Source organism: Centroberyx affinis, unplaced genomic scaffold, assembly GCF_046629955.1.
Source record: "Centroberyx affinis isolate AG114_WGS23_722 - 3 ecotype Tasmania unplaced genomic scaffold, CSIRO-AGI_Caff_v1 ptg001076l_1, whole genome shotgun sequence".
In the NCBI taxonomy this organism is placed as follows: Eukaryota; Metazoa; Chordata; class Actinopteri; order Beryciformes; family Berycidae; genus Centroberyx; species Centroberyx affinis.
The window spans coordinates 25,001-45,435 of record NW_027279623.1 but is presented as its reverse complement, the minus strand read 5'-3'; the positions used below and the strand labels follow the sequence as shown (position 1 = coordinate 45,435).

At 41.6% G+C, this 20,435-nt stretch overlaps 1 protein-coding gene across 1 annotated transcript; it reads left to right on the top strand.

The window, feature by feature from the left end:
* The first annotated feature begins 1,566 nt into the window (after nt 1-1,566).
* On the top strand, nt 1,567-19,369 carry LOC139647321 (protein kinase C and casein kinase substrate in neurons protein 3-like). The gene is made up of 10 exons (XM_071523205.1): nt 1,567-1,849; nt 5,488-5,553; nt 10,375-10,531; nt 11,405-11,640; nt 12,537-12,692; nt 13,656-13,831; nt 16,172-16,292; nt 17,257-17,327; nt 17,466-17,545; nt 18,297-19,369. The coding sequence occupies exons 2-10, from the start codon at nt 5,494-5,496 to the stop codon at nt 18,404-18,406; spliced, it is 1,167 nt and encodes a 388-aa protein (XP_071379306.1). The 5' UTR covers nt 1,567-1,849; nt 5,488-5,493; the 3' UTR covers nt 18,407-19,369.
* Nucleotides 19,370-20,435: the final 1,066 nt, after the last annotated feature.

Here is a 20,435-nt window from a genome sequence, read left to right as displayed (position 1 = left end):
TAGTTAATTTTATAGTGCCCTTATTGTTCTTTATGGTATTTTTTGGTATCACTATGGTATCACTTAAATATTCCTATAGGGCCTTATGGTTTTGACATGATATCTGCATATTATCCTTATAGGATTTAATATAGCCTAGGATTTAGTGCTGAAACAATTAGTCGATTAATCCAGTCGATCGACTGAAAATGAATCCATTATAATTTTGATAATCGATTCATCGTTTCAATCATTTATCAAGTAAAAAGACCAAACATTGGCTGGTTACAGCTTCACAAACGCTAAGATTTGTGTTTCTCCATTTCATATCATTATAAAAATTAATACTTTTTTTTGGCTGCTGGTCAGAATAAGTAAGCAATTAAAGAATCACTTTAGGCTCTGGTAAGTTGTGATGGGCATTTGTCATTAATTTTGACATTTTATAGACTACATGATTGATCGATTAATCAAAAAAAGAGTTACAATTACAATTACAATTTCACATTTGGCAGACGCGTTTATCCAAAGCGACTTACACATGAGCTTTTCATACAACACAAGCAAGGTTCTAGTTAGGAGAGCAAGGTTCTAGTTAGGAGAGCAAGGTTCTAGTTAGGAGAGCAAGGTTCTAGTTAGGAGAGCAAGGTTCTAGTTAGGAGAGCAAGGTTCTAGTTAGGAGTTGATAAATGAATCGATAATGAAAATAATCGTTACAGTTACAGTAATAGGATTATTCTGGTTGTTTTTCATGAAGGCGTGTGGAGCGGCAGCAGGGCGGAGGGTGTAGCAGCTGTCTAGTTATTTACATGGCATGTCCTGGCAAGACAGAGTGCACAAGTACAGCATAGCATCAGGCCTTATGTCACTGACAGAGGGGTGTGTGAGTTCTTCTTCAGAGGCTCCTGACTTCAAACAATCACACACACACACACACACACACACACACACCGGATGTATCCTCCAGCTGTGGTGGCAGGCCGACCAAACTACCCGGGGGGAATGTTGTGGGGAGGAACAGGAGGGTGTAAAGACAAGCAGAGGGGGAGTGGAGTTTCCCTTATCTGATCTGGTCTGAATACAGTGCTTCATACAGTGTCTGGGCGTCTTTATAAAATGGTACAACATTGTTAATTGGCTTATTAACACACACACACACACACACACACACACACACAAACACAGGAAAACAAATGTGGGTGACTCAGACGTGCACACAGACTAAAAACCACAACACGGCACACTTCATTAACACTATGCTGAAAGAGGGCGAGCCAGGGTGAAGGAGACAGAGAGAGAGAGAGAGAGAGACAAGAGCAGAGAGCGAGAGAGGGAGGGAGAGAGAGACAGAGAGAGAGAGAGAGAGAGAGAGAGAGAGAGAGAGAGCTGGTTACTGACCAGTGGTGAAGTACAAAGAACAAGAAAATAAGTTTCCTGCAGCTGTTTTGGAGAGAGAGAGAGAGAGAGAGAGAGAGAGAGAGAGAGAGAGAGAGAGAGAGAGCGAGAGCCCGGGAGGGAGGGTGTGAGGGAGGAGAAGGAGGGAGGGAAAGAAAAAAAAAAAAAGCCAACTCATCTGACACAAACAGTGGGCCAAAGAAAGGGGAAGAGCAGCAGGAGCAGCGGCACTATACAGGGACGAGTGGAAAATCAAAGTGGGAGAGGACTTGGACGAGCGTAAAGAAGACGAGCCAGGGAGGAAAAGAGAAGAGAAAAGAGGCCCGGGAGTCAGCGCAAGGAGTGGGGGAGAGGGAGAAAGAGAAAGAGAGAGAGAAAAAAGAAGTTTTAACCTGCCAAACAAAAGTGGGTGGCTGGAGAAGAAAAAGGGGGTTGAAGCCGTGAGGGCCCCGACACTGAGGAGAGAGAGAGAGAGGTAAGGAGCTTCACCTGCGATTCATAAAGCCCTGATGGACAGATAGAGCCTCTATTTCTGCTCTGTGCGTTCATTTGTTACTATATATTTCCTGTGTGTGTGTGTGTGTGTGTTGAGTTATGTGTGACAGATGAAACGGGGACAGGGGGAGGAGTGAGTATGTGTGTGTGTGTGTGTGTGCCAGAGTGGGTGCAGGCTATAGGGGTGAAAGAGTTGGTTGGACATTGCAGACAGGCCTCTTATAACTCAAATTAACTTCAGTTTAACTTTACATTTTAGTTAGTTTATGCTTTCAAATCACTGGACCATCAGAGGATTTTGGGGGGAACGCACTTTTTGTCTGACCTGCAAAGAGATTATAGCGTTTGAAAGACCTATGGTGGGATCAGATCCGTGCCAGTAGATGGTAAGCTACACAGTATACTCTCTGTTGTGTCTTATAGGATAGTGATTGGTGTACAATTGCCACCGCATGATGCATATTTTACCGGTTGCTTTCGACACTGGTAGCTCACTGAAAGTCAAGAAGTAAACTCACAGCAACGTCTCACAGTATCTGATTTTAGGGCAGGCGAGGGCTGAGAGAGCTATGGTTGGAAGTTCCAGACAAGCTCTTATAGCTCAAATGAACTTTTAGTTTTAGTTTGTTTTTCAAGGCTTCATAGTTTAGTTAGTTTATGAATTCAGGATACTGCAAACTCTGGGCCAATCCAAAACTACTGGACCACCAGAGGACGTTTTAAACTGATTGTAAAGGTTATAAAATCATATTTGAAAGATATGGTGGAATCAAATCGATTTCACTAGACATTAAGTTCCACAGTATTCCTTCTCTTGTGCTTATAGGATAATGATTATAGAGTATAAAGCTATATTTGAGATGGACAATGGAATTAAATCTATGCCAGTAGATGGAAAGGTATACAGTACTTTCTGTTGCACTTACAGGATAAAGCCTGGGATACAATTGCCACTGCAAATAGTTTGGTTGAAATGCTGCCAGCTCACTGAAAGTCAGTAATCTGGGGAATATGGGGACAAACCAGTTCAACTCACAGGAACGCCTCACATTACTTGATATTAGGGAGGGATGGCAGCACTCCCCTCCGCCCCCGTGTTTCTCTGAAAGCCCTGACGCAGCCGTGCCCCGGGGAAAGCCAGCCGGCGAGGGGACAGGAAGCCGAGGTCAAGGGTTAAAAGGGAAGCGATTCATTATTTTTCTGACCTCCCCGCCTATCTGGGGTTGTGTTATCAGCAGAGGGAAGGGCTGGGGAAGACTCGGGCCGGGGCGAAGCGTCGCATTATGCTCTCGGTGGAGCATGTGATGCCCCGTGAACAGCGGGACACAGAGGGAAATCATTGAATCTAATTGTGCGCCTGACAGAGCCGCGGGGAGAGAAGGCTGCAGGGAGGGAAAACAGGCCGAGGCAAAGACGAGAGCCTGGGATTATTAAGTTCAGTCTGGGCGGAGTGCAGGGAGCAGATACTGAGCATCTAATATCTGACACACAGGAGGCAAAACTGTAATGTACTTTCTATATTTTTCAATATTGAACCACAAAAGGTTCTTTAAAAGAAATGGCACCGCACCAGCATAAAGTAACATTCAAGTCAGATCCTCTCACCTCTCCCCTCTTCAAGAGTCCAGTATCAATTTCATATCTTAAAGAAAACAAAATATCCAGGACTTGGTAGGAGCATCGTGAGTTTGATTTCTATAATCAGATTAAACTTCAATAAATTAAATCATGCCATCCAAATTCAGAAAACAGAATTTCAATTCAGCTGGTGGAACAAATCTCATAACATCATTAACACAAACACAAGATCCCAGAACCCAAGAAAAAGTCAAATCTCAAGTCTTCTCTTCATGCATCAAGTCGAGTCTCAAGCAATTCAAATCGTGACTCAAGTCTGACCCAAGTCATGTGACTCGAGTCCCCGCCTCTGTTATCTACAGTATAAGGGTTTGCTTCCATTCTTCGCATGTGAGCTTGTGTTGTTGATTTAAGAGCATGTGAATGTGCACATGCGTGTGTGCCTGTGTTTTGTTTTTTTTTACATGTAAGAAAAGGGAAGACAAGCCCACCAGCACGGAAAAAAAGAGTGAGAGCGATAGGATGTGGCGACCTTTACCCCCTGTTTATTTTGGGATAGCTCGAGTTTCAAAGCTGGGAATGCTGGGAGAGGGCATTCCATCCCTGCTGATGTACTCCCAGCCTCTGAGAGCCTCTGCCTCTTCCTCCTTTTACTGTACGCAACTGTATCATGTCAAGCTTCCAACGTGAAATCCAATTCTGTAATGGGTCCACAGAAGATTTAATTTGAAACAGCAGTGAGGATCTGTAGAGTTCACAGACAGATTTTATATCTGCTGCATCCCCACCTTATTCCTGACAGCATGGCACAAATCTAGATGAGGGGTTCTCAAACATTTTCATGTCACAAACCCCCAAATAGACACATGTCAAGGCCATGGAGCAGGGGCCACATTGGAAGACTTTTGTCGTTGATACGTTTTGTATTGAACTGTAATAGTGTCTGCACTGTACATGGGGAGATAACAATGATGAGAGTGAAAGCTTTGATTAAAAGAGTTGTTCTTTCTGTGAGCACAGTGCCATGTTGAGGGGAAGGAGGGAGCCAACAACATCATCTGACACTCGACTAGTCATCCTTACACATTCTCTAACTGGGACATTTTCTATTGAATTAAAATATACTGAAATTAAACTAGTCCTGATTTTGGCCGGATCGCACCTGGACTCCATTTTGACAACTACTGAATTAGATAACACTTCTTTGTTCATAGCTACAGGCCCTAAAGCCTCTGTTGTGCCATTATAACTAAAACCTACACGTGAAAGCCCATTGAATACAGACATATCCCCTGGTGACACTGGTTAAAAAAATAATGTGTGACACGACTTAACGTGATAACGTAACGTAAAGTAACTTAACGTAATAACGCATGGGAACAAGATATGATGTTGTGGCCACAACTTATTAACACGTGGCCCTGACTTAGTAATGCGTGGGAACGAGATGGTTATGACATGGTATGTTGTTTGTTGACCAAGTTGGATAATCTACCAGTAGTATGTAGCATCAGGGAGCGTGCAACATACAGGATGCATGCAAACATGGAGAGGTTTGTATTGATTTCCTTTCATTTTCATCTTGGAATGAATCACAATGACATGGAGTCACTTATTTTGCATAATCACAGGACATGGGCTCAAACGCAGACAGCATGCTGACTTGGGGCAAGTTACAGATTTCATCATCCACCAACTGGATGGATGTGGGAGACTAAATGGCTGTAGGTGGATGTATGGAGCCCCTGATGCCACATGCTACAGTGAGACTATCCCAACTGGTCAACAATGAACAACGTAATGGGTTCACGAAATAACAATCTCATTCTCAAGTCATTCTCAAACGTCATTCCCAAGTCTTGGCCACAACATAGGATCTTTTTCCCATGCGTTAATAAGTCGTGGCCATGCATGATGTTTTTAACCACAAATGTCACCAGAGGGGCTCCGTACAAACATTACAGAGGTAACTGTGCAGATTTAAAGGCAGAGTGATACCAGAGTCTAATTCTAAATCGTATGTCCTTTTCTCTCCCAGAGACAAGGATGTCGACGCTCCCATCAGAAAACGGCCCTGAGGATGCCAACAATCGCAGCTTCTGGATGGTAAGATGTGTGTATGTGTGTGCATGTGTGTGTGTGTATGTATGTATGTTTGTGTGTGTGTGTGTGTGTGTGTGTGTGTGTGTGTACAGTCTCTCTCTGTTTGCCTGTTTGTCTTCCAGTACTTCCATTTCTTTTCCCTTGGCCTCTCGGGTCTCGATGACCTTGCGGGGAAAACAGACTAAACAGTATTGTTGTTTAGGCTATATATCAGTGTAAACAAGGCCACACTATTATTTTTAAATGTGAATTGCACCCATTATACATCGGTACTCCCTAGCTTGGCTGTAATTGAGGCACCCAGAAAAGATTTTTGTTATAGTGTTCAGTTCATTAGGTATTTGATTGTCTGTGTTCACTCTACAAAACAGACTGTACAGCAGGAGTCTCGTCACTAGGGGATCTAGGACAAGTTTTTCCCATTTTCACTGCCCTCCGCAGCATCACAGCTTTGACAGAATTGCCTAACCTTGTCATGTATCCAGTTCTCTGCTGGATAGGGGAAAGTTTCTGTAGGTTTCTGCCTTTGTGAGGAGAAATAACGGTCAGCTCATAGGACTCTCAGCCTTAACGTTGCACTTAACTTTCCTTAACAAAGATGGTGGTCAAGACAAACTTGGTCCAATCTGATTAAAGACCAAGACTGAAAGGGATCGAGACCAAGTTCAGACCGAGATCAGACCAAGATCACAGTGTTTAAGTGGTAGGATATTGTGAATACCAGGTGATTGCATTCCAATTATACTATTTCAGATGATGGATGAAGAAAATATACCAGAATATCTATCAACATCAAATAAATGGGTTAAAAAACCTGGAACTAGAGCGACATAGCAAGGAAATGCACTTATGTAACACATAAAAATGAACTTCCACAATGTTGTATCCCTTACTGAGGCTTTGGGTTACGCAGCTAACTTTCCATCTACTTTGTCTCATTGACTTTAATTAACAGAACACAAGCATTTGGTGTACTCAAACGATAAAGCAGAAGGACAAATTAATAACCATTAAACAAAACTGAAAACTTGCATAAAATAGTTTGCAATTTTGGGGATAAGTCTGAGATTAGGAGAGTCGGCTTTGACTTTTGGTGAATGGTTAGCCTTAATATGCACTTTGTTTACAAGTCACAGTTATGTTTTCACCACCGTGTTTAAGTTTTTTTATTTTTATTTAAACTTGATTTAATCAGGTTAGATCAAACATCACATCAACATCAAAGAAAGAGCAATGTATAAAATCCAAATACAATCAAAGCCACTTAAAAGAGAGAACAAATTAAAGTCTTCTGTATAAGCACACCAAAAGAAGCTAGTCCAAAGAAAAACCAGCAAGTTTACGGGACCAATCCTATTTAAATCTTGATTAAACAAAACACAATCCTGTGTCAGACTCGGTGAGGAGCTGTAAACACTTCCGACATTCAGTATACTTTACTATCTAATTTGACTGAACTACCGCTTTAATACTGGCTTTGTCTCCGGTCGGCCTGATAGTGGCTGCCCCAGTTTCATCTCTCCCCCTGTAATTTTGGCAGGCTCCTGTTGTGTTGGATGTGTTTCCAGGCCAGTTCCTGTCTGTCTCATCCTGCTCACAGCCTGTCTGTGATTATACTCCAAACTTGGGCTGTTCTGTTTTGTATTTGCAAAGTCATCACCACTTCAAGATGCTTTCAATTATGGTACATGCTGTATAGTATACTAGTGTGCTGTTCATCCTAATGCATACATACTGTACATCCTGCTGCAAGGCTTTAAAACCAGTCCTAGTTCCCTTATTACAACAATACTGGCCTCTTCATTGGCTACCAATCAAAGATAGACTTGGTTTCAAAACTTCTCTGATCACCTACAAGGCATTGCATGGTCAGGCTCCAGCGTGAGTTGTTGTGTCCTCACTCAGGTCCTCTGCAGGTCCCAACCTTAGAACGAAATGTGATGGTGCCTTTGACTCTGGCACAGACTCCCTGTAAAGTTAGACTGGGCAAATCAGTCTCTTATTTGAAGAGATTTTTAAGATTAACTTCTTCTGCTGCTGCTGCTACTGCTACTACTACTACTACTACTACTACTACTACTACTACTACTACTACTACTACTACTACTACTACTACTACTACTACTACTACTACTACTACTACTACTACTACTACTACTACTACTACTACTACTACTACTACTACTACAGGGCAGTGGTGGCCTAAAGGTTAGAGAAGCGAGCTTGTGACCGGAAGGTTGTCGGTTCAATCCCCTGGACCGGCAGGACAAATCTGGGTGGGGGAAGTGAAAAAGCAGCGCTTGCCCTTCCCTCATTACCACCACTAAGGTGCCCTTGAGCAAGGCCCTTAACCCCAACCGCTCCAGTGAAGCTGCTCAGTGGCCAGCAGATCAGACTGTGGTTGTACTGGTCAGCTTCCAGGTGTGAATGTGTGTGAATGTGATCAGGGCGTTCCTGAAAAAGAGAGCATTGCTCTCAGTGAAACTCCCCCTGAATAAATAAAGGTGAAAAAAAACTACTATTACTGCTACTGCTACCAATACTACTGCTACTACTGCTGCTGCTACTATTACTGCTACTACTTCTACTACTAGTACTACTACTACTACTACTACTACTATTGCTATTACGACTGCTTCTACTGGTGCTGCCACAGAATTGTATATCACTTTTCTTTGCTTTAGAAAAGTGATATATAATTATACATATATACAAAGTGCTTCACAATCAAAACAAACTGAATACACAGAAACAATGTTCCACAAAGAAAGAAGCGGACAGCAGCAAAACAAAGGCATTTGGGGTGGGGGGTGGGGGGGGGGTGAGGGTGAGGGGGGTGGGGGGGGTTGGGGGGGTTACATGTGGTTCCCAGGACTTGTTCTGTGCATTGCCTTGACCAGAACAAGCTTTACTCATAGTCTGGACACGGTCAATTATATACATGAAATCAGTTTTTTCGACCGAGGACCGTGGCCATTTTTCTTTGATGCCGTGATTGGCTGCTTGGACAGACTCTCTCGTAGCGGCTTTGCGTCTGCCTCAGAGATTGGCCAACTGGGTTTCTGCAGCGTTGCTGTTGGCCTCAGGGTGGATTCCTCAGCTGTTTCTGTTTAATTCTCAGACGAGTGAGGAGAGTCAGTGCAAACCACAACAGAGAAAGAAGGGGAGAGAGAGCGAGAGAGAGAGAGAGTGAGAGAGAGAGTGTGTGTGTGTGTGAGAGAGAGAGAGAGAGAGAGAGAGAGAGAGAGAGAGAGAGAGAGAGAGAGAGAGATAGCAGGACCACTGGTGTAAAGTACCCTAATCCATCCTGATAAAGCAGTACTCTTGGAAAAATACCTCCAATTATTCATTAAAAGAGCATTGATTGCTCCGATTGTTTTCTCTAAAGGCTGGCAGTATTAAAGTGGATAATTTTTATGACCTCAAGTACCTCAAAGCTGCACTTACAGTAAAGTAGAAGAACTTCTTGGTTACTTTCAACCCCTGACTGAGACAGACAGACAGACAGACAGACAGACAGGCAGACACACACACACACACACACACACACACACACACAATGGTTTACAGCTTGTAAATGTGTCAGTCGCTGTGTGTGTGTGTGACTACAGACAGAGGCAGAGAGAGAGGGAAAGCCAAAAAGTGAGTAGGAGTGTGTGGTGAGTAGGAGCTGGTGGGGACTGCCAGGAAAATTGCAGAGAGATTTCCAGATTCCACATCCACAAACAAAACACTTGCTTCAGATATGTTATTACACTCAGGACTTCTCCTCTGCTGCCCTCTTGCCCTCCCCTCTCCGTCTGGCTTTTTATGGCCGGGCCTCGGCCTCGTGTCCGCTGACCACACCCCACACTGCCGCCATTAGACTCTACCACAGGGAAACTTAATGCCATTAAAGTGGCACTTCTGACACGTGGTTGTCGACCTTAGACGATAACAGCAGTGTCACGGTTGTTTAAAGCGTGGAGGAAGATGCAAGCTGGGCCTTGTTATGACTGTTATGTAACGCAAGTAGAGCTTGTGATGACAGTGTGCAGGCCAGTAGCAATTTCCCACAGCAAACATATCAGCTGAGTGCATCAGTCGTAGTAGTAGTAGCATGTTTGTGTGTCTGTGTGTGTGTGTGTGTGTGTGTGTGTGTGTGTCTTGCTTGATCATTATGGGTCATATCTGTTCTCTACTGTTTAGGCTTGGCATGATAGTCATAATAATGTGTTATTAGTATTAGTATTAGTATTAGTATTAGTATTAGTATTTATAGTAGTTGTGGTGATAATAGCAGTAGTAGTAGTAGTAATAGTAGTAGTAATAGACTAGTAGTAGTAGTAATAGTAGTAGTAGTAGCAGCAGCAGTAATAGTAGTAGTAGTAGAAGTAATAGTAGCAGTAGTAGTAGTAGTAATAGTAGTATAGTAGTCATGGTAGTAGTTGTGGTAGTGGTACTAGTAGTAGTAGTAGTAGTAGTAGTAGTAGTAGTAGTAGTAGTTGCAGCAGCAGTAGTAGTAGTAATATGCTGGGCTTCAGTGGTTTTAGTGTTTAGTTTAATAGGTCTAATTTAGTTTTATGGTCTAAATGCAGCCTAAGAGGCTTTTCCACCCTGTCAGAAATAAACACTTGGGAGACACTGAATAGATGTGATTTTTTGGCATAAAAATGATCAAGTTGAAAGATACTGAATATTGATACAAAATATTGGCTATCAGCAGCTTCAGTCCAATAATAGCGGTATTGGCATCAGCCACAAACCCATGTGTGTAGAAGCCGTGTCTCTTCCTCCTCCCTGTGTATCTAGTCTGTATCTTCCTCTCTCTCTGTGTCCTGGCAGCCTGGGAACTATCAGCGCACTGTGAAGCGAACAGAAGACTCCTTCCAGGCCTGTAACGACATCGTGGCGTGTTTCCAGGAGAGAGCCCGCGTGGAGAGGCAGTACGCCCAGCAGCTCAGCGAGTGGAGCAACAAGTGGAAGCCTCTGGTGGACTCCAGTAAGTACTGCAGCCGAGGGGCTTCACCCCAAATACCCCCCAGTTACATCAGTCCATCTACACAGTGTTCCCCTGTAAGCATCTGTCAAATCACTGAGATGAGATAAGATAAGATAAGATAAGATAAGATAAGATAAGATAAGATAAATGAGATGGATTTGTGCTTTGTTTGTGTCTTGCTGCTGTAACAATTTGAATTTCCCTCAGGTGTTACTAAAGTTCTTATCTATCTATCTATCTATCTATCTATCTATCTATCTATCTATCTATCTATCTATCTATCTATAAGACAAGATGAGGCAAGATGAGATAAGATAATAGTAATTGGATAAAGCATAGAAAAATATATAAATAAGAATATACCAAATGGGTGGCATTTAAACATAACCTCATCTGATGAATGAAAGCAGGAAAAAGAAAGAAAGAAATTAACTGTAATATTATGATGCAATTAAAAATAACAGCAGTATAACATAATGAGACAAACAACAAAATGCACGAAAACACGATATGTACAAAATATACCAGCAATATGAAATATATGCAGCATGAAATGAGTAATTAGAAAAACATTGAGATATATGCCAGTAGATGCCAAATTATAGAATATGAAGACTATACTTGTTTACTATAATATGGCCCAGATTTAGTAAAACTTTGGGTACAGAAGCCTTTGTAATGTTCAAAGTCAGCACTAACACCAACACTGATAGGAGGAAGACTATTTTCTTGACCAATCAGGAGTCATGTCATTGGTTTTGCACATGCTGAGAGTTTCTGCACCCATGAAAGTCCTTAGTAAATCAGGGCCTATGAGTGCTGTGCTTGTTTCCACTTGAGCTCCTGGTTCACCTCCTCCCTGTCCTCCCTCAGGTCCTCTGTACGGCTCCCTGCTGAGGGCGTGGCAGTGCTTCCTGTCCTCCGCTGACCGCCTGGCCTCCTTACACGCCTCCATCTGCCGCTCCCTGGTGTCGGAGGACGGAGACCGGGTCCGGACCTGGCAGAAGGACTCTTTCCACAAGAAGCTATTCGGAGGCTTCAAGGAGTCCCAGGACTTTGACACGGGCTTCGCACGCGCTCAGAAGCCCTGGGCCAAACGTCTTAAAAAGGTCAGAATGATTTCAGCTCTCACTTAACTGTTGAAAAGCTGCTGTTTTGACTTAGAGATTTTGAACAGGGGAAATTATGGATATGACAGCCAATTAGCGCTATCAGATTCATGCCCAAAACCCATAATTTCAATTAGGGATGTGTCCAATAACTGATCAGTAAATGATTGTGTGGAGGTGTGTTTGTTGTGGATGGGCAGACACAGGTGTTTGGAGATGAGAGGAAAGTGAAGGGGGGCCCAGAGTCACCTCCTGTGCAGACGGCCCATAATTCCTAGCTACGCCCCTGCTGGCAGCTGCTCTCACTCTTTAGATTGTGATTGGTCTGATCTGATGTGACAAGTTCATGTCCGGCCTGTCTGGTATGATTCGAAAAGTAATATTTCGAGGGCTAGACATGTGACGTTTTGAAGTTACAGTACATTCATTTGCACAAAAAAAAATAGATTGTTATCCTTATGACAGATAAACAGATCCTTAGAAAATAATACTGTGAAATAAGAGGGTTGCAGAGAATAGTGCCATATGTATTTATTGCTATATTTGGGTTGCTTTTCTTCGATGGAGACAAATGCTATTTAATCAATTACCTGTTGAGTTTTTTTACTTTTACATACAGTATTTATACTTGTTGACTACGATTCAAAAAACACTAATTAAAGTAAAATCAATCATTAAAAGAGTTAGGACTGTCACTTTTTCACTGTGGATCAATTTTTCACTCCCGCCTTCGTCCTACAGCCAAAAAAGTGTCTTACTTTGAAGCTACTTAAGGAGAAATTTAGGGAGAAGATGTGAGTTCAAGGGTTTGATTTAACGTCCCAGATGAGAAGAGTTTCTCCTCCTAACTGACTGGGGGACAGTGAGGGTGACTGTGTGGTGTGGTTGGTCTCCAGCTGGACAAAGCCATGAGGGCGTACCACAAGGTGAGCCGGAAGGAGCAGCTGGCCAGCGAGCGAGAGGCGCACGCTCAGGGAAACCCGGACGTCGCCATCGAGAAGCAGAGGAAGATCCAGGAGGAGAGAGAGCTGGCCCAGCAGGAGGCGGAGAAGGTGAGCAACAGATGCAACAGATGCGAAACTCTGTGAATTATTCCTCTCTCCAGTGTTTTCAAAATTACACTGATTGGCCCAAGGGGGGCGCACTATAATTTCAGGTCAAATCCAAATAACATATTTATTACTGATTGGTCCGGAGAGGGACTGGATTATGCCACCGATTATTCTTGGGTGGACGACATGTTGCCCTGTTTTATTTTTATTTTATACCTTTATACTTTTCTTTTATGTGACATTGTTGTATGTTGTTGGTCTGCAACCTTATGTTTGTTATGATGCTGCTTTCATGGCCAGGTCTGCTTTGAAAAGGAGATTCTTAATCTTAATAGGACTAACCTGGTTAAATACTTTTTTTATTTATTTATTTATTTTTTTAGTAATAATAAAGTGTGTGTGTGCATGTATCTGTGTGTACATGTATCAAGGCTATTATACTTTACATTTTTTATTTCTGTTTTAATTTCAATTCCATGCCTCCCAATTCTAATTCAGATATGGTTACAGTTTTTTAGAGTTTGTTAGTTTTGAATTAGTTTTAGTTTCACAGAGTATTCTAGTTTTGTAGTTTTAGTTTTTCCACATAATCCAGTTTTTGTTTTTGTTAGTCCTTTCATTTAGCGCCAGTTTAGGGAGAAATGTGTTTAGGAAAGTACATGATTTGTGTTGTTTTGTGTGACTTCACTCTACATGAGGTGAATTCAAATAAGTTGGGAGAGTAAATTACTGCTCCCTCCTCACTGGGAACTGGATCAAAATGAAAACTATGAATAATACATGAGCATTTATATTTTATTTTAGTTATTTTTGGATCCAGGCAATATATGTAGCTTTAGTTTAGCTTTAGTTAATTCAACTTCATCGTTTTACTTTTATATCTAATTTCAGACTGTATGTACATGTGTGTGTGTGGTGTGTGTGTGTGTGTGTGTGTGTGTGTGTGTACATGTGTGTGTCCAGGTGCGTTCCCGCTATGAGAAGGTGCTGGAGGAGGTGAGCCGCTACGCTCCTCGCTACATGGAGGAGATGGAGTCCATCTTCGACCAATCCCAGGAGGAGGAGCGCAAGAGGATCAGCTTCCTCAAACAGGCCTTCCTGTCCATCCACAGACACCTGGACGTCACCAACAACGACAGGTACACCGGAGCGCTGCAGTGTGTGTGTGTGTGTGTGTGTGTGTGTGTGTGTGGGTGTGAACAAGAAAAGGCCAGAAAGAGGCTGTTAGTTTGTTAGGAGTAGGGTTCAACCAATATGACTTTTTGAAGGATTGAAGCTGCAAATGTAACAATTTTCATGCCAATAAAAAACAAAATTACAAGTATAAATTCAAATATACTTGTGTGGAATCTGATCAAAATGTCACATTAGAATCAATTCATGTTAAGGGTTTCCCATAGACAAACAGTGTATTGATTCATTCTACAATTAATAGGTACTCAAACAAACTGCATCATATCCATCAGGTTGGAGATGGATGATACTGACCGGCCAATATCCAGTTTTTAATGGAAGGATAATCATCAATCAATCAATCCTAGTTTGGAGTATCTTGTGCATTATAGTCCCTTTGGTATCGTTCTCACTTAAGATGAAAAGACGCTACAATGCAAGATATGTCACAGATTTCTGGAATTAATTGTGTTGTCAGAAGGATGGAAGATCTGTGAGTTGAGCTGTTTTCTATTCCAGCTTTCCCCAGCTTGTGTTTAGCTGCCTAATTGGAGCTAACTACGGCAAAATCAATAATTTGACTTAATTTAGCCCCAATTAAAACACATTCCACAAGATATTAGAAGATCATGGTTTCTCAGTGACTTTCCCATTCGCCTCTAATAATGGAAATAATGGCCAAGACAGCAACTTAATTACTTTATTAAATCTGCAGGGGCCACAGGGAGAGGTGGAGTAGATGAGATAAATTATATACTCTATTGATCTGTTTCATTTTTTACTTAAAACACATTGGGATGCATTCCAAGCTGATTTTAAGCCCATTAGAAGCATAGATACACTTTTATTACAATATAATTATCAGACAAACATCAGAAAATTACATTCAGTTTAATATCATGTCATTAACTATACAGTTGGCCCATAAACCTAATTTTTTTCCACATTGTGTTTATTGTATCATGCTCTGATTATAATTATTACCATGCATTCACAATGTGCTTATGATGCCTTATAAATCCTTATGAGCACCACTTCAAGTAAAGTGCTACCATTTTTATTTTTGTTTTGAATTTAATGTCCTGGCATTTTAGTGGAGAAAAAAAAAGAAAAGAAATTGAAGTGTATTGATGAAAAGATTTAAACCAACAGAAAAAAAATAAAGAAATCTGAAGGAGTTCTTGTAGTGACTCTTTGGATTCTCTCTTTCCCACTCAGGCTGTTCTTTTGAATATGACACTGAGTGTTTATTGGTGAAGTGTTGCTGTAATCAAATTACTTTTCCTTGTAACAAAGAGTGTGAGGAATATCTATTTTAATTTCAGTAATAATATTACAGTTACCAATCCAAAAAAATGGTACTTTTGTTCTCATCCCCTCTACATATCAGAGTGAAATTGAATCAGCCATAAACAACATCAAGTCCAGTCAACTTCATTTATTTCTACAGCTCTTCATCACACAGCAGGTCTCCAGAGGAGGTAGAAGTACACAAATTCCTTACTCAAGTAAAAGTGCAAATACTCATCTAAAAATATACTCTGGTAGAAGTTGAAGTACCGTTTCAAGTGCTTTACTCAAGTCAAAGTATAAAAGTATATGGTCTTAAATTTACTTAAAGTATAAAAGTCAGTTCTAATTAACTAAACTGGTTTTCTGTTGAGCGTTCCTCTGAATCACAGATGAGAAAGAGTCTGCAGCTTAAATCACAAACGTTAATTCCAGCAGCTGAATTCCCAACTTTAATTCTCTCTCTCTTGTTGCTTCTCTCTTCTTCGTGTTGCTTCTCTCTCTCTGTCCCTTTCCTTCCTTTTTGGTGTCGCTTTGCTGAACAAGCAGCCGATCACATCTGGCTCTTGATCCGCTGCCTCCGGGATGGAAGCTGTCTGATGCGGAAAATAAAATAACTGTAGAAAATCAGTTGATGATTTCCTGAGAGTAACGAGTCTGTTTTGAAAATGTAGCGAGTAGAAAGTACAGATTTTTCTTTTGAAATGTAGTGAGTAAAAGTAAAAAGTCTTCAGTGAAAGAAAAACTTGAGTAAAGTACAGATACTTGAAAATTTTACTTAAGTACAGTAGTGAAGTATTTTTACTTTGTTACATCCCACCTCTGCTGGTCTCACAGGACTTTACGGAGAATGAGCCTATCTAGATCTAACCGATCAACAATCAATCACACAGCAATATGCTGTAATGCAGTATGCAACAAAATAAAACGCAAAGAAGCAAAAGAAAGCACGAGACATAAAATGGCAGAAAAGTTGCCTTGAGATGCGTGTTGATCTCCCTCTGTCGCTCCCTCAGTGTGAAGGCGGTGTACAACGAGCTCCACAACACACTGATGGCCATCGACGAGCAGGAGGACCTCCGCTGGTGGAAGAACACCCACGGGCCCGGCATGCCCACCGACTGGCCGCACTTCCAGGTCCCTCTCTCTCTCTCTCTCTCTCTCTCTCTCTCTCTCTCTCTCTCTCCCTAGCTCTCTCTCTCTCTCTCTGTATCTGTCTATGTCTCTTTCTATTTGTTCCGACGATTAATTCAAGGTTATTCAATTCAGATTTGCTTTATTAAAAGATTATTAAATAACGTTTTTGGGGAGACACGTGGGTGATTTTGGTGTTTCTGTTTTCGTCACTGAACTTGAGGTGATGAAAACAGAATCTCCCAAAAAAACTTCAGCATTACAGCAATGAGATATTATTAGATAGACACTGGCAGACGAACAGTTAGTATTTGAACAAACATCAATAAATAGCTATTATCAGCCTATCATACAGTCTCTCTCTCTCTCTCTCGCTCTCTCTCTCTCACTCTCCCTCTCTCCCGTGTCTCTCTCTGTTTGTTTTTGTTTGTTTTTGTTTTATTTTATTTCTATAGCCCTTCATCACTAGCATGTCTCAAAGGACATTACAGAGAAAGTGCCTACGTAGATCTAACAATTCAATTCAATTCACTAGGCACTAGGCTTTCTTGGCCTGGTGCCTAGTTTGTTCTTTACTTTCTTGGCCTGAAAGTAAAGAACAATATTGTCAAAGCATCAAGATAAAAGATCTCTCTCCCTCTCTCCCTCGTGCTCTCTCTCTCTATACATTTCCCCTGTCTCACACACACACACACATGCTCACACACACACACACACACACACACACACGATTGTGGTTCCACACAGTCTTTTACTGAAGCCAATGAAACTTAATGAGGCCTCTGTGATAGAACTGATCTGGCTATAATCATGACTTATACTAGCATTATATACAGTATATGTCCCATTACACAGTATACTGTACATCCCAGGCGTGTGTTGGGTATTCTAGTGGACCTTTGTGGTAAATTTAGGGGTCTAAATTCAAAATCTTAGCGCTCAGTGTTTTTTCCCATTGTTGTTTTAGGAGTGGACGCCCGAAAAGAAAAACAAAAAAGGGAAGAAAGTAGTGGAAAAGAAAGGAACGATAGACAGGAGGTGAGTAAAGACAGTATATACTGTATCTGTACACTGATGCTGTGCGGCTGATAGTGTGGGACTGATCATACATCCATCTCTCTCTCTCTCTCTCTCTCTCTCTCTCTCTCTCTCATCTTTTTGTCTCTCTCTCTCCAGTGTGATGATTGGAGGAGTGAGAGTGAAGGCTCTGTATGACTATGTGGGTCAGGAGACAGATGAGCTGTCCTTTAAAGCAGGTAAACACACTCTTACACACCTACACTACCTCTACCTTACAGAACTGTACAGCTGTGCCTGTACTCTGTCTATGCATGGTTGTGCAAAAGCATTGATTATAGATCAATTGAGTGTATTTTATTTTATGAAGTTATTGTAATTCGGCATACTCTTGTCTCAATTTTATCCTCATTACGCTGGCTCACAGTGTCGGTATTTAAGTACTAAGTATTAAGTACAGAACTTAAAAATACCTCATGTGATGACATGCTTTTTCTGTTGTGAAAGCCCAGTTTTAATTCAACTCTAAACTTTAATCAATCTTTGATTGTTATTGATGTCTGTAGATCTACTATTACTGCTCCTATGATTATTATTATTGCATTAGTATAATTAATATTATTCAAAATAATAGTAGGAGTAGTAGTAGTAACAGTAGTAGTAGTTGTAGTAGCAGTAGTAGTACTAATGCTGTGACATACTTTTCAGTATGTCGACTTAATACACTCTAGTGGTCTAATTGTCTGTTGCATTTTGTTCAACACTACCCCATTTGCTGTATTCTTATTTATATTTTATTCACAATTGATGACGTCAATCTAAGACTCAATTTCCCAACGAGGATCATTAAAGTTTAATCTAATCTAACCTAACCTAATCTAATCTAATCTAATCTAATCTAATTAATTAGCATTAGTGTTATCACTATATAATCAGTGCTCTGTCCTGTGAGTCATCATCCTGTTTCCCTGTCCCTCTTCGCCCCGGCAGGTGAAGAGTTCTTGAAGATCGAGGATGAGGATGATCAAGGCTGGTGTCGGGGGATGAAGGACGGGGGGAGGGAGGGTCTGTACCCAGCCAACTACGTGGAGGTGGTCTAGTCACCGCGAGTCGCCCGAACATGAAAGATCCTGTCTCGTTGGGGAGAGCTGCGTCACACTCTGCAGTGTGTCCAGATCCTTAATGACAGCTCCGCTGTGGAAGTGACAACCTGGTTTAGCGTCTAAGTGTCGGAGCACAGAGCCAGCGCTGTAATGCCAACACCAAGTAGCTCTTAGCCAAAGATATTATCTGTGATGAGATGGACAGTTTGGCATACAGAGATTTAAGAAAAAAAACAACTAGCCAGGTTGTGTAATCTTTTGAAATATTTTGACAAATGTTTTAATATATACAGTATGCATAGACCACTTGTATTGAAGCCACATGATGAACAATACTTTATGTAAAACACAAAACAGATATGATAATATGCTGGACTCTAAAGGTACACTATATAACTAACCACTTGGTGCTGATAACACATTACAAGCTTTTTTTTTTTTTTTCAGCGCACCTCAACACATTGATATTAAAATGCACACAAAGCCTCACAAAGCATACGGATATGAAGAAAGTGATGCTTTTTACTGTGATTACAATTCATCAGTAGCAGCATTATAAGTGGAGTCAGCTCGATAGATAGATAGATAGATAGATAGATAGATAGATAGATAGATAGATAGATAGATAGATAGATGACTTGTACTTCTCTCCTGTCAGTGTGGTTTAAGACGAGTTAATATACTGGGGAACAAATAGTTTTCCTGTCCATTTAAGTGTCTTGTCTGTAATATCTAATCATCTGTCGCTACACGGCGCCTGCCATAGAGAGCAGCTTTGCCAAAGTAAGGGACCGGCTGCCAGAAGTCCCTGGCTTTGCCCTGCCCTCGCCCGGTCCTCTGCCTTCTTCAATATGTGTGTAAGCGCTGTGTGTCTTTATGTGTCGTGTAAGAGCTTCGCATCTGCCTTCAGGGCCTTCGCAACCTGCCTTTCTTCGTTTTGAAATAAAACCTGAAACTTGTTACACAATCAAAAATGGATAATTGAATTTGGGATGGAAGGAATGAAGGTGTATCTGTATCTTTGTGTGTGTGCATGTCTGTATGTGTGTATGTGTGTGTGTGTGTGTGTATGTGTGTGTGTGTGTGTGTGTGTGTGTGTGTGTGTGTGTGTGTGTGTGTGCATGTGCGTGCGTGTGAATCACCATGCCATCATCTTCCGGCCTAAGATGTTAGAACAGCGCCCTGGAGAACGCCTGTGGATGGTATTACATCTGTGGCAGCTGTCACACACACACGGACACACACACACACACGGACACACACACACACGCATACACACACCGAGTCATTTTTAAAGCCCTGTGTCCGTGTCAAGAGCGCCGTGTTCAGGTCAATTGCTGCTCTTTATCTCGATGATGCGCAGAGTCAGATGCAGCCTGACATCAACACATGGGCGTCAGCCAAGCACACACACTCACATCAACGTTCATGTTTCAGCCAGCCAGCAGAGAGAAATGGGTTAGACAGAGTGCGATGAAGCTCGGCACAGTGTATCGTTACACTCTAATACACACACACACACACACACATACACACACACACAGTTTCGCTGTAAATGTGAGCAGACAGGGGGACGCAGGAATGTCTGTTTCCACAGCAGTAATGGAGATAATGATGTCACCCTGGAAGGAATTTCTTTCACCTGATGACAGTTTTCTTGCTTACAGCAGATCCAGACTGATCTGTAATCACAGAGGAAGTCTCAGCTGAGCCTGAACACCCTCCGCTGTGGTTCCTTTTTCTGTGCTATATAGAGGTATATCTGCCAAAATACAGAAAACCCAATAAATAAATGATAGGGATGGGATGATACGCTTATCTCACAATGCGATTTAATATGCGATATGGGGTTCATGATTCGATACAACCATGATACGATGTAATAAATAAAAGTTCAATGACAACAAAGTCTGACTGTGCAGAATTAGGTTTATTTTTGAGCTACAAGTCTTTAAAAATGTTATTACAAAGTGCAAATAATATAATTTGGATGGAGAGCTTGTGAAATTGTGATGTCAAGCCGTCT

Excerpts from the sequence above, each read along its gene's own strand:
- LOC139647321 (XM_071523205.1), top strand. The coding sequence starts at position 5,494 with ATGTCGACGCTCCCATCAGAAAACGGCCCTGAGGATGCCAACAATCGC. Across the intron at positions 5,554-10,374 it reads ACAATCGCAGCTTCTGGATG|CCTGGGAACTATCAGCGCAC; the intron begins GTAAGATGTGTG and ends GTGTCCTGGCAG. Across the intron at positions 13,832-16,171 it reads GACGTCACCAACAACGACAG|TGTGAAGGCGGTGTACAACG; the intron begins GTACACCGGAGC and ends TCGCTCCCTCAG.